This window comes from Muntiacus reevesi, chromosome 5 (genome assembly GCF_963930625.1).
Source record: "Muntiacus reevesi chromosome 5, mMunRee1.1, whole genome shotgun sequence".
Classification (NCBI taxonomy): Eukaryota; Metazoa; Chordata; class Mammalia; order Artiodactyla; family Cervidae; genus Muntiacus; species Muntiacus reevesi.
Window position 1 is genome coordinate 42,868,574 of NC_089253.1, and position 21,938 is coordinate 42,890,511.

At 38.1% G+C, this 21,938-nt stretch overlaps 1 protein-coding gene across 9 annotated transcripts in view; it reads left to right on the top strand.

The window, feature by feature from the left end:
* Positions 1-21,938, top strand: part of KDM2A (lysine demethylase 2A) — an 89,253-nt gene that overhangs the window by 49,500 nt on the left and 17,815 nt on the right. For all 9 annotated transcript variants that reach the window (XM_065937869.1, XM_065937871.1, XM_065937874.1 and 6 more), the window contains 7 exons: positions 4,080-4,258; positions 7,168-7,274; positions 7,615-7,708; positions 8,877-9,030; positions 9,876-9,991; positions 13,664-13,790; positions 15,666-16,060. In XM_065937869.1, the coding sequence (XP_065793941.1) occupies positions 4,080-4,258; positions 7,168-7,274; positions 7,615-7,708; positions 8,877-9,030; positions 9,876-9,991; positions 13,664-13,790; positions 15,666-16,060 (1,172 nt within the window). The remainder of the gene's footprint in view (positions 1-4,079; positions 4,259-7,167; positions 7,275-7,614; positions 7,709-8,876; positions 9,031-9,875; positions 9,992-13,663; positions 13,791-15,665; positions 16,061-21,938) is intronic.

Here is a 21,938-nt window from a genome sequence, read left to right on the forward strand (position 1 = left end):
TAAATCTCTTACTGAGATTTAAGGTTTAGGAGCATTGAACTGTATATCTATTTGAAGTATATACTACTTGAAATAGTTTCTTGATTAGATACTACTATTTAGCAACTGAGAATTTTCTCGAAGGGAGTTACCGAAGTTGCTTTATTGAGTACTTCTCGTTAGACATACAGCATCTGAACATCTGCCTCTTTTCCTACGTCCCAGTTTTATCACTGTGCATCCTTCCTTCTCTCCATGAAGAGCCTGCCTTCCGGGGTAAAATTTCAAAAGTAGAATTGTATTTCTCTGAGCCAAGAATGAAACCTCATCTATGATTCTCGTCCTTCCCTAAAAGCCATAGAGAAATTTCCAGGACATTTTCACCAGCTCTGCATTTGGCAACATGGCTAAGATTTGAAACTTTGTAAACTGAGAAGTAAATACATTAAAATATCTCCTCCTCAGTGATTGGTTAAATTGAGTCTTTAATCAGATTTGTATTTCATTATATTCAAAATTTAGGAGGGGGGAAGCAAATTAGAACACTGTAATTAAAGAAGAAAACTTCTGGTGTCACTAAGTGAAAGTCACTCAGTCATGTCTGACTCTTTGCAACCCCATGGACTGTAGCTTGCCAGGCTCCAGGGATTTTCCAGGCTAGAATACTGGACTGGGTTGCTGTTCCCTTCTCCAAGGTCTCTTGCCAGGAAGACCAGGGATCAACCCTGGTCTCCCACATTGCAGGCAAATTTTTTACCATCTGAACCACCAGGAAAGGCTTTGGGTCAATTTTCTGCGCGTCATTGGTGTTCATTGTGGCACTGAGACATGCCAGGATCCTCAGGAATTCAGAGATGGTTACTCTCATATACATGATAAGGCAGTAGAGTGGATTAAAATGTTTTGGAAATGTTCTAACAAAACAAAAAGGAGCTTTGGATGCTTTCCCCCGGACAACTTCTGTTGTGCCTTGTCCTGTATGCAGAAGCTTCAGTGCAGGCTCTCCCTTTGAAATTAAGTATTGCAGTACTATCTCTTGGCCACTTGAGGGCTTTTTTTCGACAGTTGAAAAACTGTTTATATCCAAGAGGTGAATGTCCGAGGTAGAGGAAGGTTCTCTAAATCCCTGTATTTTTCACTCCCCTACACGTTTCTGTGTTCGATTCCACTTTTCTTCCTGTCACTGTGTATTTCCTATTACTCAGCACAGTCTCTGGGGTGTAATAGATACTCAGTAAATCTGTTTAGTAGTTACTCTTCACAAGGCAGTGTTCTCAAGGGGCTTCAGAAAACCTAATAGTAGAGTACTTATTGGTCTGTTACTTGACTTTTTTTTCCTAATGACCTCCAGGAGGTAATTCCTTGGATCCATAAGTCAATGGGCCACCACAGCTTTTCTCTATTGGTCAGGCATTCTCATGGGTTTATAGTCCACAGATGACTTGCATCAGAATCATATGTGGTACCTGTTAAAAATATAGACTTCTAGATCCTGTCATAGACTTACAGTATCCACATTTCTGAGCTATACTAATGTAGAGACTTATTTACTCACTAGTGGGATTTCTTCCCACTTCCTACCACTTTGTCATGTCTTGTGTATGTTTACTGCTAAAAATGGTTGGGGCCCTTCCTAACCTTATATTTTCCAAATAGACCTGTGGATGGGTAACTTTGTTGTGATTTAAATAAGGCAGTGATTATATTTAAACTGGCAAGACTTGTCAGAAATTTTAGCTTTCTGCTTTGCGCCCAAATTTTTTGAAGTCTGGATAGTTTTTTTCTTGGATAACTGATGATTGTTAAAATTCAGTGAACAACATATTGGTGATTACATAATCCATTATTACAAATATACTTTGGGTGATTGAGTCTTCTTTTCTACCTAAAGAATGTTACATCTCCAGTGTCAGTTCATGTGCCCAAAAGAAGAAAGCCATTCTGTCATGGAAACTTTATGTAAGGGGATATGTTGGTTTTTCAAGTGTGGACTCATAACTGACAGGTTTCAAATCCCAGTTCCACTAATTACTACATGTGTAACATTGGGCAAGTTACTTAAATGTGAAGAGCAGTGTCTGGCACATAGAATGTGCTCAGTTAATGCTAGCTGTTGCTATGACTGACTGCCATCCTTTTATTTAAGTGCTCTGATAGCATTGGCAGAATGGTGTTTGCTTTGATCTGCATTCCTAAAGAAAAGCATTTACTTTTTTAAAAAATTATGGTTAAATACAAATAACTTAATATTTATCATTGTAATAATTTTAAAGTATTCAACTCAGTGACATTAAAAGTATATTCACAATCTGCAGCCGTCACTAATACCAAGTTCCTGAAATTCTTAAGTCTCCCCAAACAGGAACCCCGCGCCCGCTAGGCAGCCGTTCCCTGCTCCTGCCGTCCTTCAGGCCCTGGCGGCCACTGATCTACTGCTGTCTGTAGATTTGCCCATTGTGGATATTTCATGTAAATGAAATAAGACATGTAGCCTTTTGTGTATGACTTCTTTCACTTGTATAATGTTTTTGAGGTTTATCTATATTGTAGCATACTATATAGCATACTTCCTTTTTATGGTTGAATAATCCATTCATTGTATGGGTATGTCACATTTTGTTGATTGATTGATCTATTGGTGGACATTTGCGTTATTTCCACCTTTTTGCTATTGTAATTAGAGCTGCTAAGAGCATTAATGTGTGAGTTTTGTTTGAACACTTGTGTTTGATTCTTTTGGATATATACCTAGGAGTAGAATTGCTGGGTCATATGGTTATTCTAGGTTTAATTTACGGAAGAACCATTAAGCTGTTTTCCGTAGCACCTCTGCCATGTTATACTCCACCCAGCACAGTCTGATTTCTCTGCATCCTTGCCAGCTCTTATATTCCTTTTATTTTTACTATGGCCATCGTAGTGGGTGTGAAGTGGTATCCCAAGGCATTTTTGATTTAGCATTCGCCTTTTCTTCCACGTAATGAAAGTTCAGTCTGTTGTCTTACATTATCAGTTATCTTTTTATGTGTATCCTGCCATATCTGCTTTGTTGTGACCATATTCTTGTCATCTTGCCTATTATCTCTTATACCTAACTAGACCGTAAACTCCTTGAGAGCAGGGCACCAGGTCCTAACACTATCCTTGGTCTATCCACCAAGGCTAGGTATATATAGTAGGTGTTTGTTTCTTACAAATTGAATAGTACTCTTAATATTCCAATGGCAACTTTTTCTTTTCTCCCCTCCTTGACCACTATTTTCTTAACTTTTTAGCTGGACTGCCTCTCCATATCTTCTCTTATGCTGTTACCTCTCCTTGGAATTCTCACTGTTGAATCTTATTGAAATTCTCTTTAGTCCTCCAGGCCCAACTCAAATGTCTTCTCTTCCCTCTCTTTTTCTAAAAGCCTTCTCCAATCAGTCTAGTTAAAACAGTTTTTTTCTTTTATTTTTACTGCCGTTTAATTAATTAGCATCTGTTTTATGTCAAGCATTTTACTTCATTGACTAAATCCTTACATTGGCCCACAAGGTAATATTTTTCTCCAGTTACAGAAGAAAATATTAAGGTTTAGAGAAATTAAATAACTTGCCTAAGTAATATTAGAGCTGAGATTTAAACTTAGGTCTCTTTGACTCTGAGGCTGTTGTTTCCTCCCCCTGCTATTTTATGCTGCCTCTTTGGCATTCTGTCTTTTGTTGTGGTTGTTATAGTTGGTTGAGAATCTTGTGTCCATTAAGATGTTTTATAATTAAGTAAATTTTTATGGAATGTATGAAATTTATCATCTATGAATGGTACTTAGTACTTAAAATTGTTAATATTGAGATATTGAATAAAGATTCAACACCTGACCATGTAGTAAACATGCCATAGGGAGTGATTATTGTTTTTAGTATTAATCATTGTCTTTCTCATTCTTTCTGATTCGGTTTTCTGTTGATTACCTCTTTCAAGTGACAGCTGTCTCCTGTCTATTGCTGAATACTGTAAAGGAAAAAGAATAGTTTGTTTACTTTGATTTGTATCTTATATCCTTAATATATTTAAGGATATCAGTGGCTCAGTAGACATGATCAATGCATCTTTCATGACAGGGAGTCGTCGTATGGTGGATGTCATGGATGTGAACACACAGAAAGGCATTGAAATGACCATGGCTCAGTGGACACGCTACTATGAGACCCCAGAGGAGGAGCGAGAAAAACTCTATAATGTCATCAGCCTAGAGTTTAGCCACACCAGGCTGGAGAACATGGTGCAGAGGCCCTCCACGGTTAGTCTAATCATTGTCTCCACATTGTCACCACGAGGGTTGTTTATACACTGGGAGAAGTTCTTAAACATAGCAGGATGAAGATGAAGATGAACAAGAAAATTTAAAAAGAATAGCTTGTATTTTTCGAGGGTTCATCATTTCCAGCATCACTTTTGATTTTTTTTTATAGGGAGAGGCCATTCTGATAATTTGGGAACTTTGTCACTTACATGTAATGGAGAAGAGTCTTAAAATTCACTCTGATAAGAACTGTAAATAGGAAGTTTGCCTAGTAAATTTCTGTCCTATAGGTTTATACTTGCAGAGATGCTTGGGAGAAAAATGATTTAGAGGCAGGTGAGTAGATTCTGTTGGATGATTAGTAGTAACAGATTGACAACCCAGCATGGGGGAAAGTTAGTTTTTGATGCTTAACTTTCCTGAGGTAGATACTGATTTAACCCCTCTCTTATACAAAGGTGGCTATCTATAAGATCCTTTCCTTGAGGGGGATTGGTTTCACTTTTAAAATATACCTAGTCATTTTTGGACCACTTTTATTCCTGTCTCAAAACTCACTTGAGTCGAGTGTAGTATTCCATCTGGAACAACAGAATTTGTAATGTACTATTATTTTAAACATTATTTTAAAGTCTCAGTGTTTTATCCTGTCTCCATTTAAATTATCCTAATTATATATACCCTTTGACTGAATTTCAAAGTTAAAATGTGGTTAATTGGTTACAATAATGTCATTTACATATACATACATACCTTCAACTTACTAGATAGTTTAATTATTATCACTAACTCATTGGTATGTACAGACCAAGGGAAAATGTCTGTCAGTGTGATTTAAAGAGATCCCCAGTCTTGACATGAAAGAAGAAATGAGGCAGAGAAGGAAGACTAGAATCCCAGGCAAGAGGAATAGTATGTGCAAAAGTAGGTGCAGGGAGAGTAATCTGGACATTGTGGGTGGTAGCATGAAGTGAGATTCTCTCAAGAGGAGAGAGATGGCTTCTGCTGTCATCCCAGCAGTAACTGAGAAGTAGATGAAGAAGTAGCAGATATAATGTGCAAGTTTGGTGATGGGGAAATTAGTTCATGGAAGGCCATGAGCTGTTTTTGCAGTGTGTGATTTGATTATGTCCCAGTTTGGCCTCGTATTGGTACAGAACAGGTAGAAACTGGTGATTATCCATCCTGGAGACTTGTTCTCAAACAGATGTGAGCATTTAGCAAAAGGCTTATCCAGAGCCTAAAGAGTAACCTAAGAAAAAGGTGTGAACACCTTATTACAGTATTCTTTTGGTAGTCAGATGATACCCAATAATATCAAACAAAAAGAGGACAGAGAGTGACTTACTGCTGCAGGTGAGAATTCTAGCCAGAAAGATTCAACTATCTCTGAGTGAACACTTGACAAAAAAAATGCTCATGTGTTCCTAATTGTCCTCTTCCTGTCCAGACATAAGAACTTATACTAAGTATATTGAACAAGTCAGTTATTCTTTATTCTGGTAAAGGCTTTCCAAAGGACAGTTCCAGGAGATGGGAGATCCTGGCGACTACACTAAGAGAGCAGAAGATAGGTTTTGTTTGATGAGAAGAAAGAAACCTGGAGCTCAGTCAGTGTTCCTAGGCCCAGTGGATGCTTGGTTAAAGCTGTTGGATCCCTGAGTGGAAATTCTTTGAAATGGGACAGAAAGTGAATCTTCATAGTTGTTCCTCATCTTGCTTATTTAAACTTGCATGTCATCAGTGACCCCTTCCAAAAACTCACAGTTTACATCTGAGTGTCCACTAGACATTTGCCTATATCATTACACACAGATTGTATGCATTTATCTAGATACATGTTGTAAGGAAATAAATGATGAAATATATACAAACATAAGTTATAGAGCTTACCAGATACATCTTTTTTATAGCCATAAGTTAGATACCTGCAGCACCAGCGCTTTGCTGAGTCCATGGTTGTTTGACTCAGCTCCTTAAGACTGTTTGTTAGAGTTCAGTGGTTGGGTGCAGACATTTGAAGATATAGGACATGTTATGATTCAGTGTAAAGTGTTTAAGTTCATACTGTTTTCATTTCTCATTTCTTTCAACACATATTATTTAAAACAGATTCCTGGACTTCCCTGGTGATACAGTGGTTAAGACTCCATGCTTCCATTGCAGAGGGCATGGGTTCAGTCCCTAGTGGGGGAAGTTCCCCATGCTGTGTGGTGTGGCCAAAGGAAAAAAGCAGATTCCTAAACTTTGATAACATTATTTCAAAAAATTTTAACATGTTTTTACATGTTATCCTTACAATATTCCTTTGAGGTAATTATCCTCATTTTACAGATAAGTTCCAGACCCTCACATAAGATCTTGAGAAAACGTGATAGACCTGGAATTTCTGATTCCTAACCCAGTAGGTTCTATAGCACATTGCTCATGTAAGGCTGCAAATCCCTATGGAATTCTTTTTTCCTCCCCTCTCCTTTCCTTTTCTTAAATGTTTGGTATCTTGGCTCCTCTAGCAGTTTGTCTTTCAATAAGTTTACAGGAATCTTCCAGACAGTGCCTTTTATCTCCACCCCGAAACCCCCACCCCCGCCGATATAGCTGGTTATGCCAGTCTGCCACACAGAGGGGGTTTTGTTGGGCACTACTGCGTCATTTTAATGACTTTTCTTAAATGACTTTGTTTTGATTAGTGTTATCTTTGTGATCATGCTCGTGGAACCATTAGTCTTTATTTTCACTTAATAATTATATCTAGAATGTTTGCCTGTTGACTAAATTTACCAACAGATTGTTTGCTTGCTGGAAGTTAAATTGTAGTCTTTCAGTATGTGTTTTGAGAATTTCTGTTTTTCTTGACTTTAGCATTCTCTTTAATCCCAACCTAAATGTTCTTCCTCCTTTTAAAGGTGGATTTCATTGACTGGGTAGACAATATGTGGCCAAGGCATTTGAAAGAAAGTCAGACTGAATCAACAAATGCCATCTTGGAGATGCAGTATCCTAAAGTGCAGAAGTAAGTGGCTTACCCTGCATTTTCCTCAGTGTGCTGTGGGAGACCAGAGTGACAGCAAGGAATGGGTCCTCCCTTAGCAGCCTCGCTTCATGTCCCAAGAGAGTCAAGTTTAGTTCCAGAGGAAGCGTGTATGTAAGAGCCCCATAGCCGTGGTAACATAAAGGAAGACACACTTTTCTTCTGATACTGTGATGACTTGAGATTGCATTCCTCTCACTAACTGGGAGTTTATATCAGGTAGAAGATGGAGCGGAGTACACAGGGGAGAGTGTGGCATTGTGGTGGGAAAAGTCTCCTTTTTCTCATCAGTGCACTAACGCTGCTACTTTTTTGGGGTCAGGTACTGTCTGATGAGTGTTCGAGGCTGCTATACTGACTTCCACGTGGACTTCGGTGGTACCTCTGTTTGGTATCACATCCATCAAGGGGGAAAGGTATGGTCACAGTTGTGATGGGGATTGGAATCTGAAGCCGGTTATATGACTTAGCCTCAGTTCATGCATGCTTCATATACCCTGAAAACTAGTCTATTAGGAGATACACACACGTATCTGGAGAGAATCATGGATTAAGTTGACTTTCTTAGCTAGAATTCAGTAGAAATTGGTATCCATCTAGCCCATTTTCCTTTTACTGATATTGGCACCAGTACTTAGTAAACTTTAACAGTCCTGTTTCTATATTCCCAAAGCAGAATTCTCCAGATGAAGGCAAGGAAGTGGTTTTAAGAGGAAAAGATAACTTCCCTGCATGGAAGTATAGTAAATAGTAGAAGGGAACACAAAGTGCAGCAGATTGACAATGAAATCAGCAAATTGGGATCCAGACCACTTTCCCCTATATAGAGGCATTGATTGGTCTGAAATGTAGCCAGAGGAAGCCTTTAAGTCCTGTCAGGGGATATAAATAGATTTCAAAAGATTATCCTCATTCATAAAGCCTTATATTCCAGCTTCTGAGGGTGCTTCTGAATGCTGTGTGAGAATGGAAATGTCGAATTAATATCAGAGGTTTATAGTATTACACTGTTGTTGTTACCCTTTTTTTCTTGTAAGAAGTAAAAGCATTTATGAGAGAAAAGTAAAACTGGAATGAAAATAGATGATGCTTTTGAAATGTGAGGGCTGAATTAGAACAGCTATGTCTCTAAATCCAGAGTTACTGTGTTTACTTTAAATCCATTTAAATGGTGTCCTGAGTTTTGTCCTTTTGATCTTGGTTACTACCTTGGAATCAAGCAACCCAGGCCTGTCTTTTGAAGATACTGTATACCTAACTAACTGAGGCCAGCCAGCTAGGGGCGATAAAGGGACTCCTAGGTGACAAGCTTAATGCCCTCCTTCTCTCTGAGTCCTGTATAGGTTCCGGGTTGTACAATCAAACCCCAGGGAAGACCTAATGCTGTTTGATCAAGTGGAGGACAGAAAAGGTCTACTTCCCTGAGGCCTCTAGAATTTCCCAAATGGTCAAGTTCTGTAGGCTGGGAGGATTGCTTGCTTCTCTTCTACCTGTTGGTCTTAACTTGTACCTGTTTTATCAGTTGAGGGAGACGACTGGGTCATGTCAATGGCTGTTAACAGACTGAAGTTTTTTAACTCACAGGTCTTCTGGCTCATCCCCCCTACAGCCCACAACCTGGAGCTGTACGAGAATTGGCTGCTGTCAGGGAAACAGGGAGACATCTTTCTGGGTGACCGGGTATCAGATTGTCAACGCATTGAGCTCAAGCAGGGCTATACCTTCGTCATTCCCTCAGGTAAGCAAGATGGAAAAAAGTGAGTTGTCTACCCTAGCCAGTCTTCTTTTATTAAAGAAAAGGAAATTGATAGATTATCACTAAGAATGGTTGTGATGCTGAAGTGGGCCGAAAACAGTCGCGTATTCGTTCTTGTCCTTATTGAGTAAATGCAGAGAATTTTTTTTCAAGGCCATGGTTTTCCACTAAAAATATGTATGAGAATTACCAGTAGAGGCTTTTCAGATCTACACGTTTGGGCCCCACTTTATTCTTAGCTATTCAGAATCTATGGATAAGACCTATTTTGCAGGTGATAAACAACCCTGATTAAGAATTTCTTCCTCTGCTAAGTGACAACTGTGAAACCTAGAGTGCTGGATTAGTGCTAGTTTTTATCAGGTAACTAAATTCCAAAATAAGTACTTAGAGGGAGCAGAGATTTTGGAGTCACAGACCTTTATTACAATTCTGACTATACATTTACCTGCTAATACTACTTTGGTCAAGTATTTAAAGCCCTTTCGTTTTGTTGGGAGGAGTAAATGACAACACAAGTAACTTCTCTTGTGTTGAGCCTGGTTCATATTAAGTGCACCAGAAAATGCAGGCACCAGGTTTACTGTATATACTAAACACTTGACATGGATTTTCTCACCCAGTACTTAATAGCCACACATGTAAAGTATAATTTATCCTGGATTTACAGAGGATATTGAGGTTACAAGAGATGAAGTAACTTGACCAGCCATGAAGAGGCAGAATTAGGGTAAAAAGTGTGATATAGAAGTCTTGTGCTGAGGCTCTGAGAGAGCCACGCTGCAGTGAGTGCTTATAGCCTCTGCTGTCTGTTCCCTTTCTCCTAGGCTGGATTCATGCTGTGTATACTCCTACAGACACGTTGGTGTTTGGAGGCAATTTTTTGCATAGCTTCAATATCCCCATGCAGTTAAAAATATACAACATTGAAGATCGAACACGGGTAAGTAACTGTAAGAATTGAATGTGAAGAGGTTTCATATATCTCTTTTTACTCTGCTTACTGTGTAACACTCAAACTATTGTACTTTAATATATAAATGTGTACACTGCCTTTCTCAACTGGGGTTCCATGAGAGAATTAAACTTTGTAGAAAATGATTTGTGTGTCTTATTTTGTCCGTTTTCCATAGGGTGTTACATAACTGATAAATCATCCTGGGTATATGGGGGAAAGTTACATGCAGTAGATACCTTAAGGCAAGAGTTGACAAATTTTTTTGTAAAGAACCAGATAGTCAATATTTTAGGCGTTGTGGGCCATACAGTATCTGTCACAAGCACTTACTCTGCCTTGTAGAATGAAGCACTTAAACAAGTGAGGATGGCTCAAATATATACAATTGTATTTATGGATACTGAAATTTGATTTCATGTAATTTTCTTCTTTCACAAAATTCTCTTTTAGTTAGATTCCACCTTACCCCCCACCATTTAAAAGTGTGATATGTTAATGATTGATGAATCTTGGGAAAGCTATGAAAGTCTTAGTGGTACTCTATAACACTCTGTAACAGTAGTACTCTATAAACATTCTGGTGGATTTGAAAGTTTTCAGGATTAAAAATAAAAAAATAATTAATGAAGAATTCATAATTTTTAGAAGGAATGGTTACTGACTAGTTTACTGTGAACATGATCAATTAACCATTTTGGTGCCTATTTTGAAACATGTATTTTGGTTAGAGCTACCTATTATGTAAATATTATACATAAGATACAAGATTGTTGCTGTCGGAGTTACAGAGATTGCCCTGTTAGAATTAAGAGAGGAAACAGTGCTTTTAAAATAAATTTTATAGAAGTGAATTTTATAGAATTTTATAGCTTGTTTGTTAAAAATAGTGAAACTACAGAAGATACAATAGTAGTTTAGTAGATTTGAAGTTAAAGTAACAGTAAAAATAGTTTAAATGTTTTAAAGGAGAAAAATCACATAATTTCATAGTAAAATACTCTTATATAACTCAAAATGATTTTTCGATAATACCTTCTACCCTGTTGTAATGTTCAATATGAAAATATTTTTTAAAAGCTTTCCCTTTTTTGGCTAAAAATTGCCATTATGCCCGTTGCTTAATTGTTTGCTCAATTTGAGGGAAGAAAGGGAGGATATATATTCAAAACTATAGGTAAAATGAGCACCTTAACTCTGCATGAAAAAGTCTCCTGCAGACTGTTCAACTGGTTGGTAATAACTAATCTTGGTTTATCTATATAATTTTCCTAGACTTTGTTTATCAGAAAATGTCAAATTTCAGTATCTAACAGACATACTATTCCATTTTTCCTACATATGACTTAATTCTTTCCTTCCAAATAAGGAACTCTCTGTTTCTGTGAAATTTCACTGGATCCTCTACACATGTCCACAGAGGTTGTTTTTGTTTTTTTCTTTTGCTTTCTACACCCAAGCTTTTACATTGCCAGTACCAACCTGACATACATTTATTATGTTACCAACTTCTTTTAACTTACAAAGTTTAACTTAAAAGAGAATGTGTAGAGAATGCTCTAGTAAAGAAGTATAAAATATGTTATAAATTTAATGCAATATGTTAATTACTTTTGCCATGCCAGTGTAGAAATATACTATTTGAATTGAGTATTGTTAGTTCTATTGATAGTGCTTAAAGGCTCAATAATTTCATAATGAATATTAAAATTTTTTTTTCAAAAATTCTAACCCATTCTTAGAAATTGATGTGCTCTGTGGTGTCTAGCAGCATAGGTAAAATGTAATGGAGGAGGGAAATGTAATGGGGTAGTTTGGGTGTATGATGTCTTGGGTATTATTAGTACAGTCTCTTGAGTTCCAAGTGAAAAATTAAAAGTGTAATGCCCATTTTATATTTTATTTTACTTTATTTTATTTTCTTGTCAGCACTACTCCATTGTCAACAGAGTTTCAGAGGGTTTAGAATTTGGGGTTGTCCTAAAGACCTTTCCCAAAGTCGTTTTTAAAACTTAAAAGGCAAGCAGAGAAGCGCAGTGTATTATGTTTAATTTTGGGGGGATCAAGTATCTATTAATTCTTGTGTTCCCTCCTGCTGTACCAAAAGTAAATTAATTTTATTTTCAAACAAGGGAGGAGAAACCTCTTCTAGTTGTTGAAGCTCTAGTGGCATCAGAGACTAAGATTCAGAGCCTAAAACCTTTGCATTGGAAAGCTAATAAAAAGTACGTCTCTCCTGCTTTGCAATGAGGAAGGTGATCTCCTTATTCCCCAAAGATGCCCTGTGACCTAGTGAAGGGTTTTGAAAAGGGATGTCCATCTGAGTCTCCTTGATTTGGGAAGATTGCCTGACATGGAGCTTTGAAAAGTAGGTGGGAACATTCTCAGGAGTTACATATTCAGATCAATCCTAAAAATATTGTTTTCCTTATCCTTTTGAAAGAAGCCCTCTCTGAAAGAAGACAGGCAGAATATACAAGCATACCTCAGAGATCTGGCAGGTTTGGTTCAGTACTACTGCGATAGTGAATATTGCCGTAAACTGAAATCACAGGAGTATTTTTCTTTTTCCAGTGTATATAAAAATTATATTCACATTATACATAGTCTTGGTTATTTTTACATTATTTGTTGTCTGTTAATGTACAGTGGCATTATGTCTTTAAAAAAAAAAACTATGTACTTTAAAGATACTTTATTGCAACAGAATTCTGTAAAGCAGTTATCCTTCAATTAAAAAATGATTAAGAAAACAAAATAAAGATAGACAAGAGTTAAAACAGAAAAAAAGCAATACTTTATTGCTAAACAGTGTTAGTCATCATCTGACAAATGCAAGGTTGCTATAAACCTTCAATTTGTTTAAAAAAAAAAAAAAGGCCACAATATCTGTGAAACTCGGTAAAGCACAGTAAAATGAGGTATGCCTGTATTTAAGATAATCTCCATGGTTGATCTTGAGCCATGCTGATTTGCGGGTTCCTTGACCATGATAAATCAGAAGGGCAATTATTTTTATTATAATTCACCTGGAATAATTTCATACTATTTTGGGGAAGAATGAAAAGAAAGCTAAAGATAGCAGCTGATGAGGCCACGTGGAATAGTAACCTGATTTGCGGACATACCATCTTAGTAGAGTACAAAGTATGAAGCAGGCAAGCTGAGAGCTAATAGTGGGGGGAAATACTCAGTCTAGTGTCCCAGATGAGGTATAGCTTGGGAATGCATCTCTAATCATACTTTCATGTATGTAAGGACATAATAAAAACATTTTCCATTATATTCTGTGTTTCATGGCCTTCTGATTCAGGGTACAGGCAAGAATGGTTGATATACACAATAAGTATATTGTGCCTTGCTAACATTTTGCTCTCTGTCTCAAAACTTCTTTTTGATGCTTTCCCATTCAACAAGACAGCTTCTTGATAGTTCTAAATGGTCTTTCCAAGTACCTGTTATCTTTAGTGATGATTTCCGAAGACCAACATTTTTTAAGTTGAGAGATTCACTTAAATTCTTGCTCCACATGGCAACCTAGGATACATATTAACTAGAGAGAGTTTTTCCTGGGCTAATTATTGGAGTGTTTGTTTGTTACTCTCTTTCCTGAAAAATTGTTATTAGCTTGATTTTCTCATTATTTTATTCCCTTGTTAGGTTCCTAATAAGTTCCGCTATCCATTCTACTATGAGATGTGTTGGTACGTGTTGGAGCGCTATGTGTACTGCATAACCAACCGCTCTCACCTAACTAAGGAATTTCAGAAAGAGTCCCTTAGCATGGGTAAGTGTTCCACCTACATGAACTTCCAAGATACTCCACAGGACTGAGGGTAAGGCCAGGAATACTCCACAGGCTATTCCCCAGATGTTTTGTTTTTATGGTTTATCTTTTTACTTATCTACTTAGAAGTACTGAATCCACTCATTGAAGTTGAATACTGGTTACAATTGATCCTCCTACCCAGATGTGAATTATTAGGGCTAAATGAAATATTCTGGATCTCATCTGGTGTTAGTACTTTGCTCCTCAAGAAAGTAATCAGTTGGAAATTGATCAAGTGGTTAGGACTCCGCACTATCACTGCCGTGATCCAGGTTCACTTCCTGGTTGGGGAACTAAGATCCTGCAAGCAGCTCTGTATGGGCAGAAAGAAAGTCTTAGCATGTTTTATTGTGTAAAGAATGGTCTTTGGCACAATAAAAACTAGGATTGCATCATCAGAGTTACTCTTAACTGTATTTCAGGCACCAAACTAAGCAGTCTGTATACGTTAAGTTGTTATTACCTGTGAGGTGTATATGTATTTATCCATATTTTACAAATGGTGACATCAAGGTTCAAGGAAATTAAAAAACTTGCTCATGATCTAAGAGTTAATAAATGAGAATGTTAAATCATGTTGGTAAGATTCTAAAATGTATATTCTTCTGAGTTTTAAGAGAAATATTTTATTGGATGTCAAGGTAGTTTCAGTTACACATTTTTAGGCTATTCCATTCCTTGAAAATAAAGAGGAGCCAACACTGCCATATCCTATGGTCATGTAAGCAAAATACTTTTTTGCCTTAGCATTTCCTCTGAGGATAATTGATGTTGTCATTTGAAAGTAAAACATGCTCAACAATATGTGAAAGCAGGATACAGAATTGTATATATAGCATGATCCTAATTTTGTTTAAAAATATGTCAAGTTGTAGTTATACACATATGTATAGAAAAAGATGGAAAGAAGATCCATCACACTGTTGAATTTCTCCAAGGGTGGAGATGGAGAATACAGGATGACTGACTTCTTTGCACCTTCCTATATTTTCTAAATTATTAATAGTCAGCATTTATTACTTCCACAATAAAAGATTAGTTAACATTTTAAAATTCTTCTTTTATCAAAACTCTTTTTTTTGACTCTCAAAATCTTTCTTTTAAAAAATATTCACGTTGTTTTATTAACCATGTTGCTAAGATTTTGATTCCAAAGCTTAATTTTATGGCCAAAATTTTGAACAAAGGCAGTTTTTAAATATATATGCTTCATGTTTTTGTTGTTTAGTTATAAGTCATGTCTGACTCTTTCGCAATCCCATAGACTGTAGCCTGCCAGGCTCCTCTGTCAGTGGAATTTTCCAGGCAAGAATACTGGAGTGGGTTGCCCCTTCCTTCTCCAGGGGATCTTCCCTGACCCAGGGATCGAACCTGTGTCTCCTGCATTGGCAGGCAGATTCTTTTTTTTTTTTTTTTGGCAGGCAGATTCTTTACCACTGAGCCACCAGGGAAGCCAGTGTGCTTCATATTAGTACTAGTCTTTTAAAAGATAATGAGATCATAATCAAATTAAGTTTGAACTTGAAACTCATTTGCAACTATTTTCATGGGTAACTTATTTTCAGCACACTGTTTATTAAAGACTGCACCCTTCCCAATCTTTTAAAAATCCAGTTGACTGTTGCCTCAGTTATCCTATTAACTCAGGATCCTATTTTTACCTGTAACTGATTTTCAGCAGTAGACAAATGGGTTGGAATAGGGAAGACCATTTTTAAACTGTGGTAACTTTGTCATTTATAACATCAGGGTCCTTCGATTACTATCTATTTCTCTTGTTGATCACATGGCCAAGTGGCACATTCATACCACATTTTTTCTTCATACTGGCAGATTTGGAGTTAAATGGGTTGGAGTCTGGAAACGGGGATGAGGAAGCAGTAGACCGAGAGCCCCGGCGTTTGAGCAGCAGACGTTCTGTCCTCACCAGTCCTGTAGCCAACGGGGTCAACCTGGATTATGATGGACTGGGCAAAACCTGCCGAAGTCTTCCAAGTCTGAAGAAAACTTTGTCTGGGGACTCATCCTCTGACTCTAGCCGGGGTTCCCAGAATGGCCAAGTGTGGGATTCCCAGTGTAGCCCCCGAAAGGACCGACAGGTGCATCTGACCCATTTTGAGCTTGAAGGCCTTCGTTGCCTTGTAGATAAATTGGAATCTCTGCCACTGCATAAGAAATGCGTCCCTACAGGGATAGAAGACGAAGATGCTCTCATTGCTGATGTGAAGGTAAGGGTTCGTTGTGTTGCATAACGGCTGCTAACCTGGCTAGGACAGTCAGTTTCTGGATTCTGAGAGAAAATTCGGGAGTTTGAGGTGATCTTGGTTCAACCAGAAAGAAGAGAGTGTGTGTGTGTTTGGGCTGTACAGTGTTTCAGTTTCTAAAATGAGGTTAAGTCCCTATTAGAAAAATGCGAACATCTGTATGTTCTGTTAGGATTTAAATCTAATCTTAAAAATGCAGATATCAGGCTGACCCTAGAAAAAGGGTGAGCCTGAGAAAAATGTTTATATTAAGAAATGTTATTTAGAACTTGTTACACTCTGATAAAGAGGCCTATTTCAGAACAAAAATGACCAGTAAAATCTCTGGCAGTCTTATCCCAAGCACATTTGTTGTTGTTGTTCAGTTGCGAAAGTGAAAGTGAAGTTGCTCAGTGGTGTCCGACTCTGCGACCCCATGGACTGTAGCCTACTAGGCTCCTCTGCCCGCAGGATTTTTGAGGCAAGAATGCCGGAGTGGGTTGCCATTTCCTTCTCCAGTCGTGTTCAACTCTTTACAACCCCATGGACTGCAGCATGCCAGACTCCGCTGTCCTTCACTGTCTCCTGGAGTTTGCTTAAGCTCATGTCCATTGAGTCAGTGATGCCATCCAACCCTCTCATCCTCTGTCACCCCCTTCTAACTCTTGCCCTCAGAACTCCCGATACTTTGGCCACCTAATGCCAAGAGCTGACTCATTTGAAAAGACCCTGATGCTGGGAAAGATTGAAGGCAGGAGGAGAAGGGGATGACAGGATGAGATGGCTGGATGGCATCACCAACTCAATGGACATGAGTTTGGGTAAACTCCAGGTGTTGGTGATCGACAGGGAGGCCTGGCGTGCTGCAGTCCATGGGGTCGCAAAGAGTCAGACACTACTGAGCGACTGAGCTGAACTGAGCTTCAAATTTACCTACATTAAGACTTAAATACATTGGGGCAACTTCTGAGAAAAGTGTTATTTTAAATGTAATTCATCTTACTGCCAAATCAAGTTTCTTCATGTTGTATATTTTTCTTCTTTCTCAGTAAGTCTCCCAGCATTCAGTTCAGTTCAGTCGCTCAGTCGTGTCCGACTCTTTGCAATCCCATGGACTTGCAGCACGCCAGGCTTCCCTGTCCATCACCAACTCCCGGAGCTCACTCAAACTCATGTCCATTGAGTCGTGATGCCACCAGCTATCTCATCCTCTGTCATCCCCTCCTCCTCCCACTTTCAGTCTTTTGCCAGCATCAGGTCTTTTTCAAATGAGTCAGTTCTTCACATCAGGTGGCCAAAGTATTGGAGTCTCAGCTTCCGCATCAGTCCTTCCAATGAATATTCAGGACTGATTTCCTTTAGAATGGACTGGTTGGGTCTCCTTGGTGTCCAGGGGACTCTCAAGAGTCTTCTCTAACACCACAGTTCAAAAGCATCAATTTCTTCAGCATTCAGCTTTCTTTGTAGTCCAACTCTCACATCCGTACATGACTACTGGAAAAACCATAGCTTTGACTAGACGGACCTTTGTGGCAAAGTAATATGTCTGCTTTTTAATGCTTAGTAATCTTCAAAGTCCTACCCACTCCTCATATATTTTTCTCAAAGAAACAAATTTATTTTTAGGGAATCCAGGTTTGAACTCTTTGAACTGGAGAGAGGTCTAGTAAATCTTTTCTCATATATCTCATATGAAACCAATGCGGACTACCCCAGAGGTCCAGTGGTTTAGACTGAGCTTCCACTGCAGGAGACATGGGTTCAGTCCCTGGTCAGAGAACTAAAATCCCACATGCCACCCTCTGTAGTCCAAAAAAAGGGACCATTAATACAAACATAAAAAAGTCTTTAAAAAAAAAAAAAAGTCTTTAAATCACTGTTTGGAATTATGTCTTCAGCGCAGGGCATGGGTATGTGTATTAGACAGCCAGTTAACCATTTGTAACGTGTTATTTTTAAAACCTTTTGTATAGATTGTTTTAAGCCACAGAAAAATTTATAAGGAATAATTTTATGTGCCTTTAAGGAAGATGGGCTAAATATCTCATAGTACAGCTTTTTTATTCCTCATCCTTATACAAGTGTTTCTTGGCTACCACTAAACAACCAGCTGAGGTTCTCCTTACCTTCTGCCAGATACCTCAGGAAAGAACTCCAAAGACTGGGCTAAGACCTAGACTTCTAATTTTTTTATTTTTTTCTTTCTTCAGTTGACATTCTAAGTATATCTTATTATTTATGCATCATTGAAATGATAAAAACTTTAAGAGACTGAAAGGATTGGTAACCTAGTGAGGTTGGTCCTCTCCATAGTGACAGAACCTAGGCAGTTAGTTTTATAGTTTAGTTTTATAAAGTTTTTATAGACAAGGCAGGTGGTATTGTGGCTTGTGTTTGTGGGAGGAAATAACTAAGTTCCAGGTAGGTGTGGTCCTGTATCTATAATGATTGATATACTGCATCAGAACAAGCCTAGCCATACTTTCCTGTATTCACAAGCCAGTTCCCAAACTCACTTCCTACTCCTGAGTGAACAAAGGACACTTATATTTTTTGTTTTTCATTGTGATGGGCCATATATATTTTCCTGAGAGTTTGAGTATAGCATCTTTTTTTTTTCTATAGAAGTTTGTCTCTTTTTTTGGCCAGGCCACATGGCTTGCATGATCTCAGTTCCCTAACCAGGACCTGACCCCGGGTTACAGCAGAGAAAGTCTGAAATTGTAACCACTAGGCCACCAAGGAACTTCCGCAAAGTTTCTTTCTTCTTTCTTTTTTTTAAAAATTTCATCTTGGCGGTGCTTTGTGGCATGCAAGATCTTAATTACCGGACCAGGAATCGAACCTGTGCCCCCTGCACTGAGAGCATGGAGTCTTAACCACTGGACCACCAGAGAAGTCCAGAAGTTTGTTTTTTCCTAGCTATTCTGCCATGGATGTGGAAAACATTAAATTGTGACTTTGCTGACTTACTAACTTGTATAATTGCCTTTAGGAACCCTAAGAAGGAAGGTTTTATAAGTTTATCTCTCACTAATGTTCTTTTGGCTTGGGGATCTGCATTTTTAATTTATGAAAAAGAGAAATATCTTTTTAATCCTAAGGGATATCTATAGATAGATTTGATTTCATTGAATCCAGTTGTAGTAAGTCATTATAATTCACTAGTCAGTTGTACAGGTCAAATGTCATGATAGAAATTCACAAACTATTAACTAATCTGACCAAACTCAGGGAGATAGTGGCCAAACTCAGGGAAGCCTGGCATGTTGCAATGCCTAGGGTCACAAAAAGTTGGTCACTGAACAACAAACAGTTCGACTGAACAACCACAGCTCTTAATTAATATAGTTAAATAAGGATATTTATAGAGGCAGAGTAGTAGGGGAAAATGTAGAACGATTTGTGTCAAACTTCAGGCAGAGTAAAAGGAGGCAGCAAGAAAGGGAATGACTTAAGAAGAGCCGTCTAAAGAGAGCTCTTAACACTGTGACAAGTGTCCTAAGAGCTTGCTGTTTATCAGGGATCATGGAAAACATGGCTGCCTTTGCTCAGTAGACAGAGGGGGCGTAGAGACCAGGTCATCAGAGGACGAGTGGCCCAGTAGGGTGACTGCACAGACTGGCGGTGTTTGGGTTCCCCCTTGTTTACCTAATACCATGTCAAAATACAGCTGATGACAGAAGACAAAAGGTTTAGAGCCCGTCTCTGCAGGTAGTTTCAGTTAAGATCAAATGGAGTACTTATTCCTACATTTGACCTGTTATATTTAATTTGAGCTTTAGATAATAGTAAGTTTCAGACTTGAATACTTTGAAAACCTGAACACCACCAAAAAGAAAAAAAACCATTGGATCGGGTGGGTGCCGAATCACTGCCCAGCTGGAGACTGCAGTGCTAGAGAACTTGGTGCTGTGGTAACACGGGCTACACTGCAGCGAAGGACTAAAGCAAGCCCAGAGCTTACCCTTCCTGTAACAGAGGGGGATGGTCTCTTGTTGTAGCCTGTGTGGCTCTCACAAATAACTAGGAGAAGAGGTTAGAGGAACATTGGTGGGATGAGATACCCATAATTACACATTCCCTGGGAGAAACAGTTTTAGTGATGTGGTTAAAGGGCTTTGAAGCGTCTAAAAATGTTCTACAGCATTGAAGAAAGAATCATACAGAGTTGCAAGGGGATTAGATGAAATATGGTGCATTAAAAAAGGTTGATTTATTGACAAAGTTAGGGGAAAGTAATGAGCATATATAAAGTCCTATTTGGGAGGGGATATAAAGTAACCTTGACTCCTGATCTAAAATTGAGAGGCCATGTCCTTGAGAGATGTTGAGTAAAGAGGCAGGACCTGGAGTAGTATGTATAGTGCAATCCCATTAATGTTTAAAAAAAGTATCTTTGTTTGTATGTGCTAAAATTACAGTGGGCCTAGAGTGGGCATGTTAACTACTTACTGACAGTGGGTCATAGCAAGGTGGTGGGAATCAGCTGGAAGGCTGAATTTTTAATCAAACTTTATTATTTTGGTAATAAAGCAGCTCTTAATGTATGTATAAAAAGAGGCTCTTAATATATCAATACATCTGGCTGCCCAACTCAGTTAATGAAACAATTTCAGTGTTTTTGAATATTGTTCTACTTTCCTGTTTTCTCTAAGACATTTTGGTAAGCTTGGCAAAAATGTGACTGTTAGGCAGGATACTGGATCAATAAGAGCCTGTTTTCTCCTCTATAAAATAACATCTACCTCAGTGGAGATGCTGTGAAAATTACAAATCTTTGAAATTCACTTATTTCACTACTGTGAGTAATCCCTGCCTGCTCTCTGCCAAGAACCAGGCTTAGTGTTGGTATAAATACGCAAACATACTGTGGACCAAACCCTTAGGGGGCTTACAGTCCAGTGGAGGAGCAGGCATTTTAAGTGGGCTAAGAAAGTGAGTGAGTGACTTCTAGGTTTACAGGTGCTGGACCTGACCCTGAGGACTGGAGGTAGATTCTGTCCTGAGGGAAGCAGGCGCCATTCTTTTTAGTTAACTGGTTAAGACCCTTTCCTGTTAGATGATGCAGACTGATGACTACAGTATTATGTAAATGATAAAAGCTCTAAATTTATAAATTTGAAATTCTTCCTTTGTGGTACAATTGGCTACTGCTGTTCTCATCTAAGAGTCTATCTAGCATTTTATTTTGTAACTATGATCTAAAAATTTATATGAAGCTCTACTACAGGAGGATGATGGGACTGAAGCAGAGTTACGGTTGTGAATAAAGAAACACGAATCAGAAATTTTCCTTCATCTGACACTTTGGGAGTGATTCTGACACTAACAAAGAGAAGAGCTGATAGAGAGCCCAGTATAATTGGATTTTAATCCATTAAGCCAGAAGAGGAGGGAAAAAAAAGAACCTGTATAAATAAAACTTCATTTGTAGTTTTTACTGATATTTGTAATAATTCACATTCTTACTGAGTAAAAAGTTTTGAATAACTCAGCTACAAGGCATATAAAGTTAGGTTAAAATAGATACAATTCTTTAAAAATGTTTTCATTATAGTCTTGTATTATGTAATGTTATATTCTTACTAATTCTCATCATTGTTGCCTACCTTTTATTCTGAATTAAAAGGAGGAAAAAATTGGGCCTTATTTATAATGTGTGATTTGGGAAGTTACTTGAAGTGACCTTCCGAGTGCCCTATGTGATTTTTGTTCTTTCCTGGTGGCCTCTAGAATTTGTGCTTGCTACAACTTGAACTTGAGTTTTGTTTTGGAGTAACTTGTTTCTCTTAAGTGTTTGTGCATACTGTATCATCCCTCGAGATTAGATAGCACTAAGACCTAAGTAAGCATTTTCCAA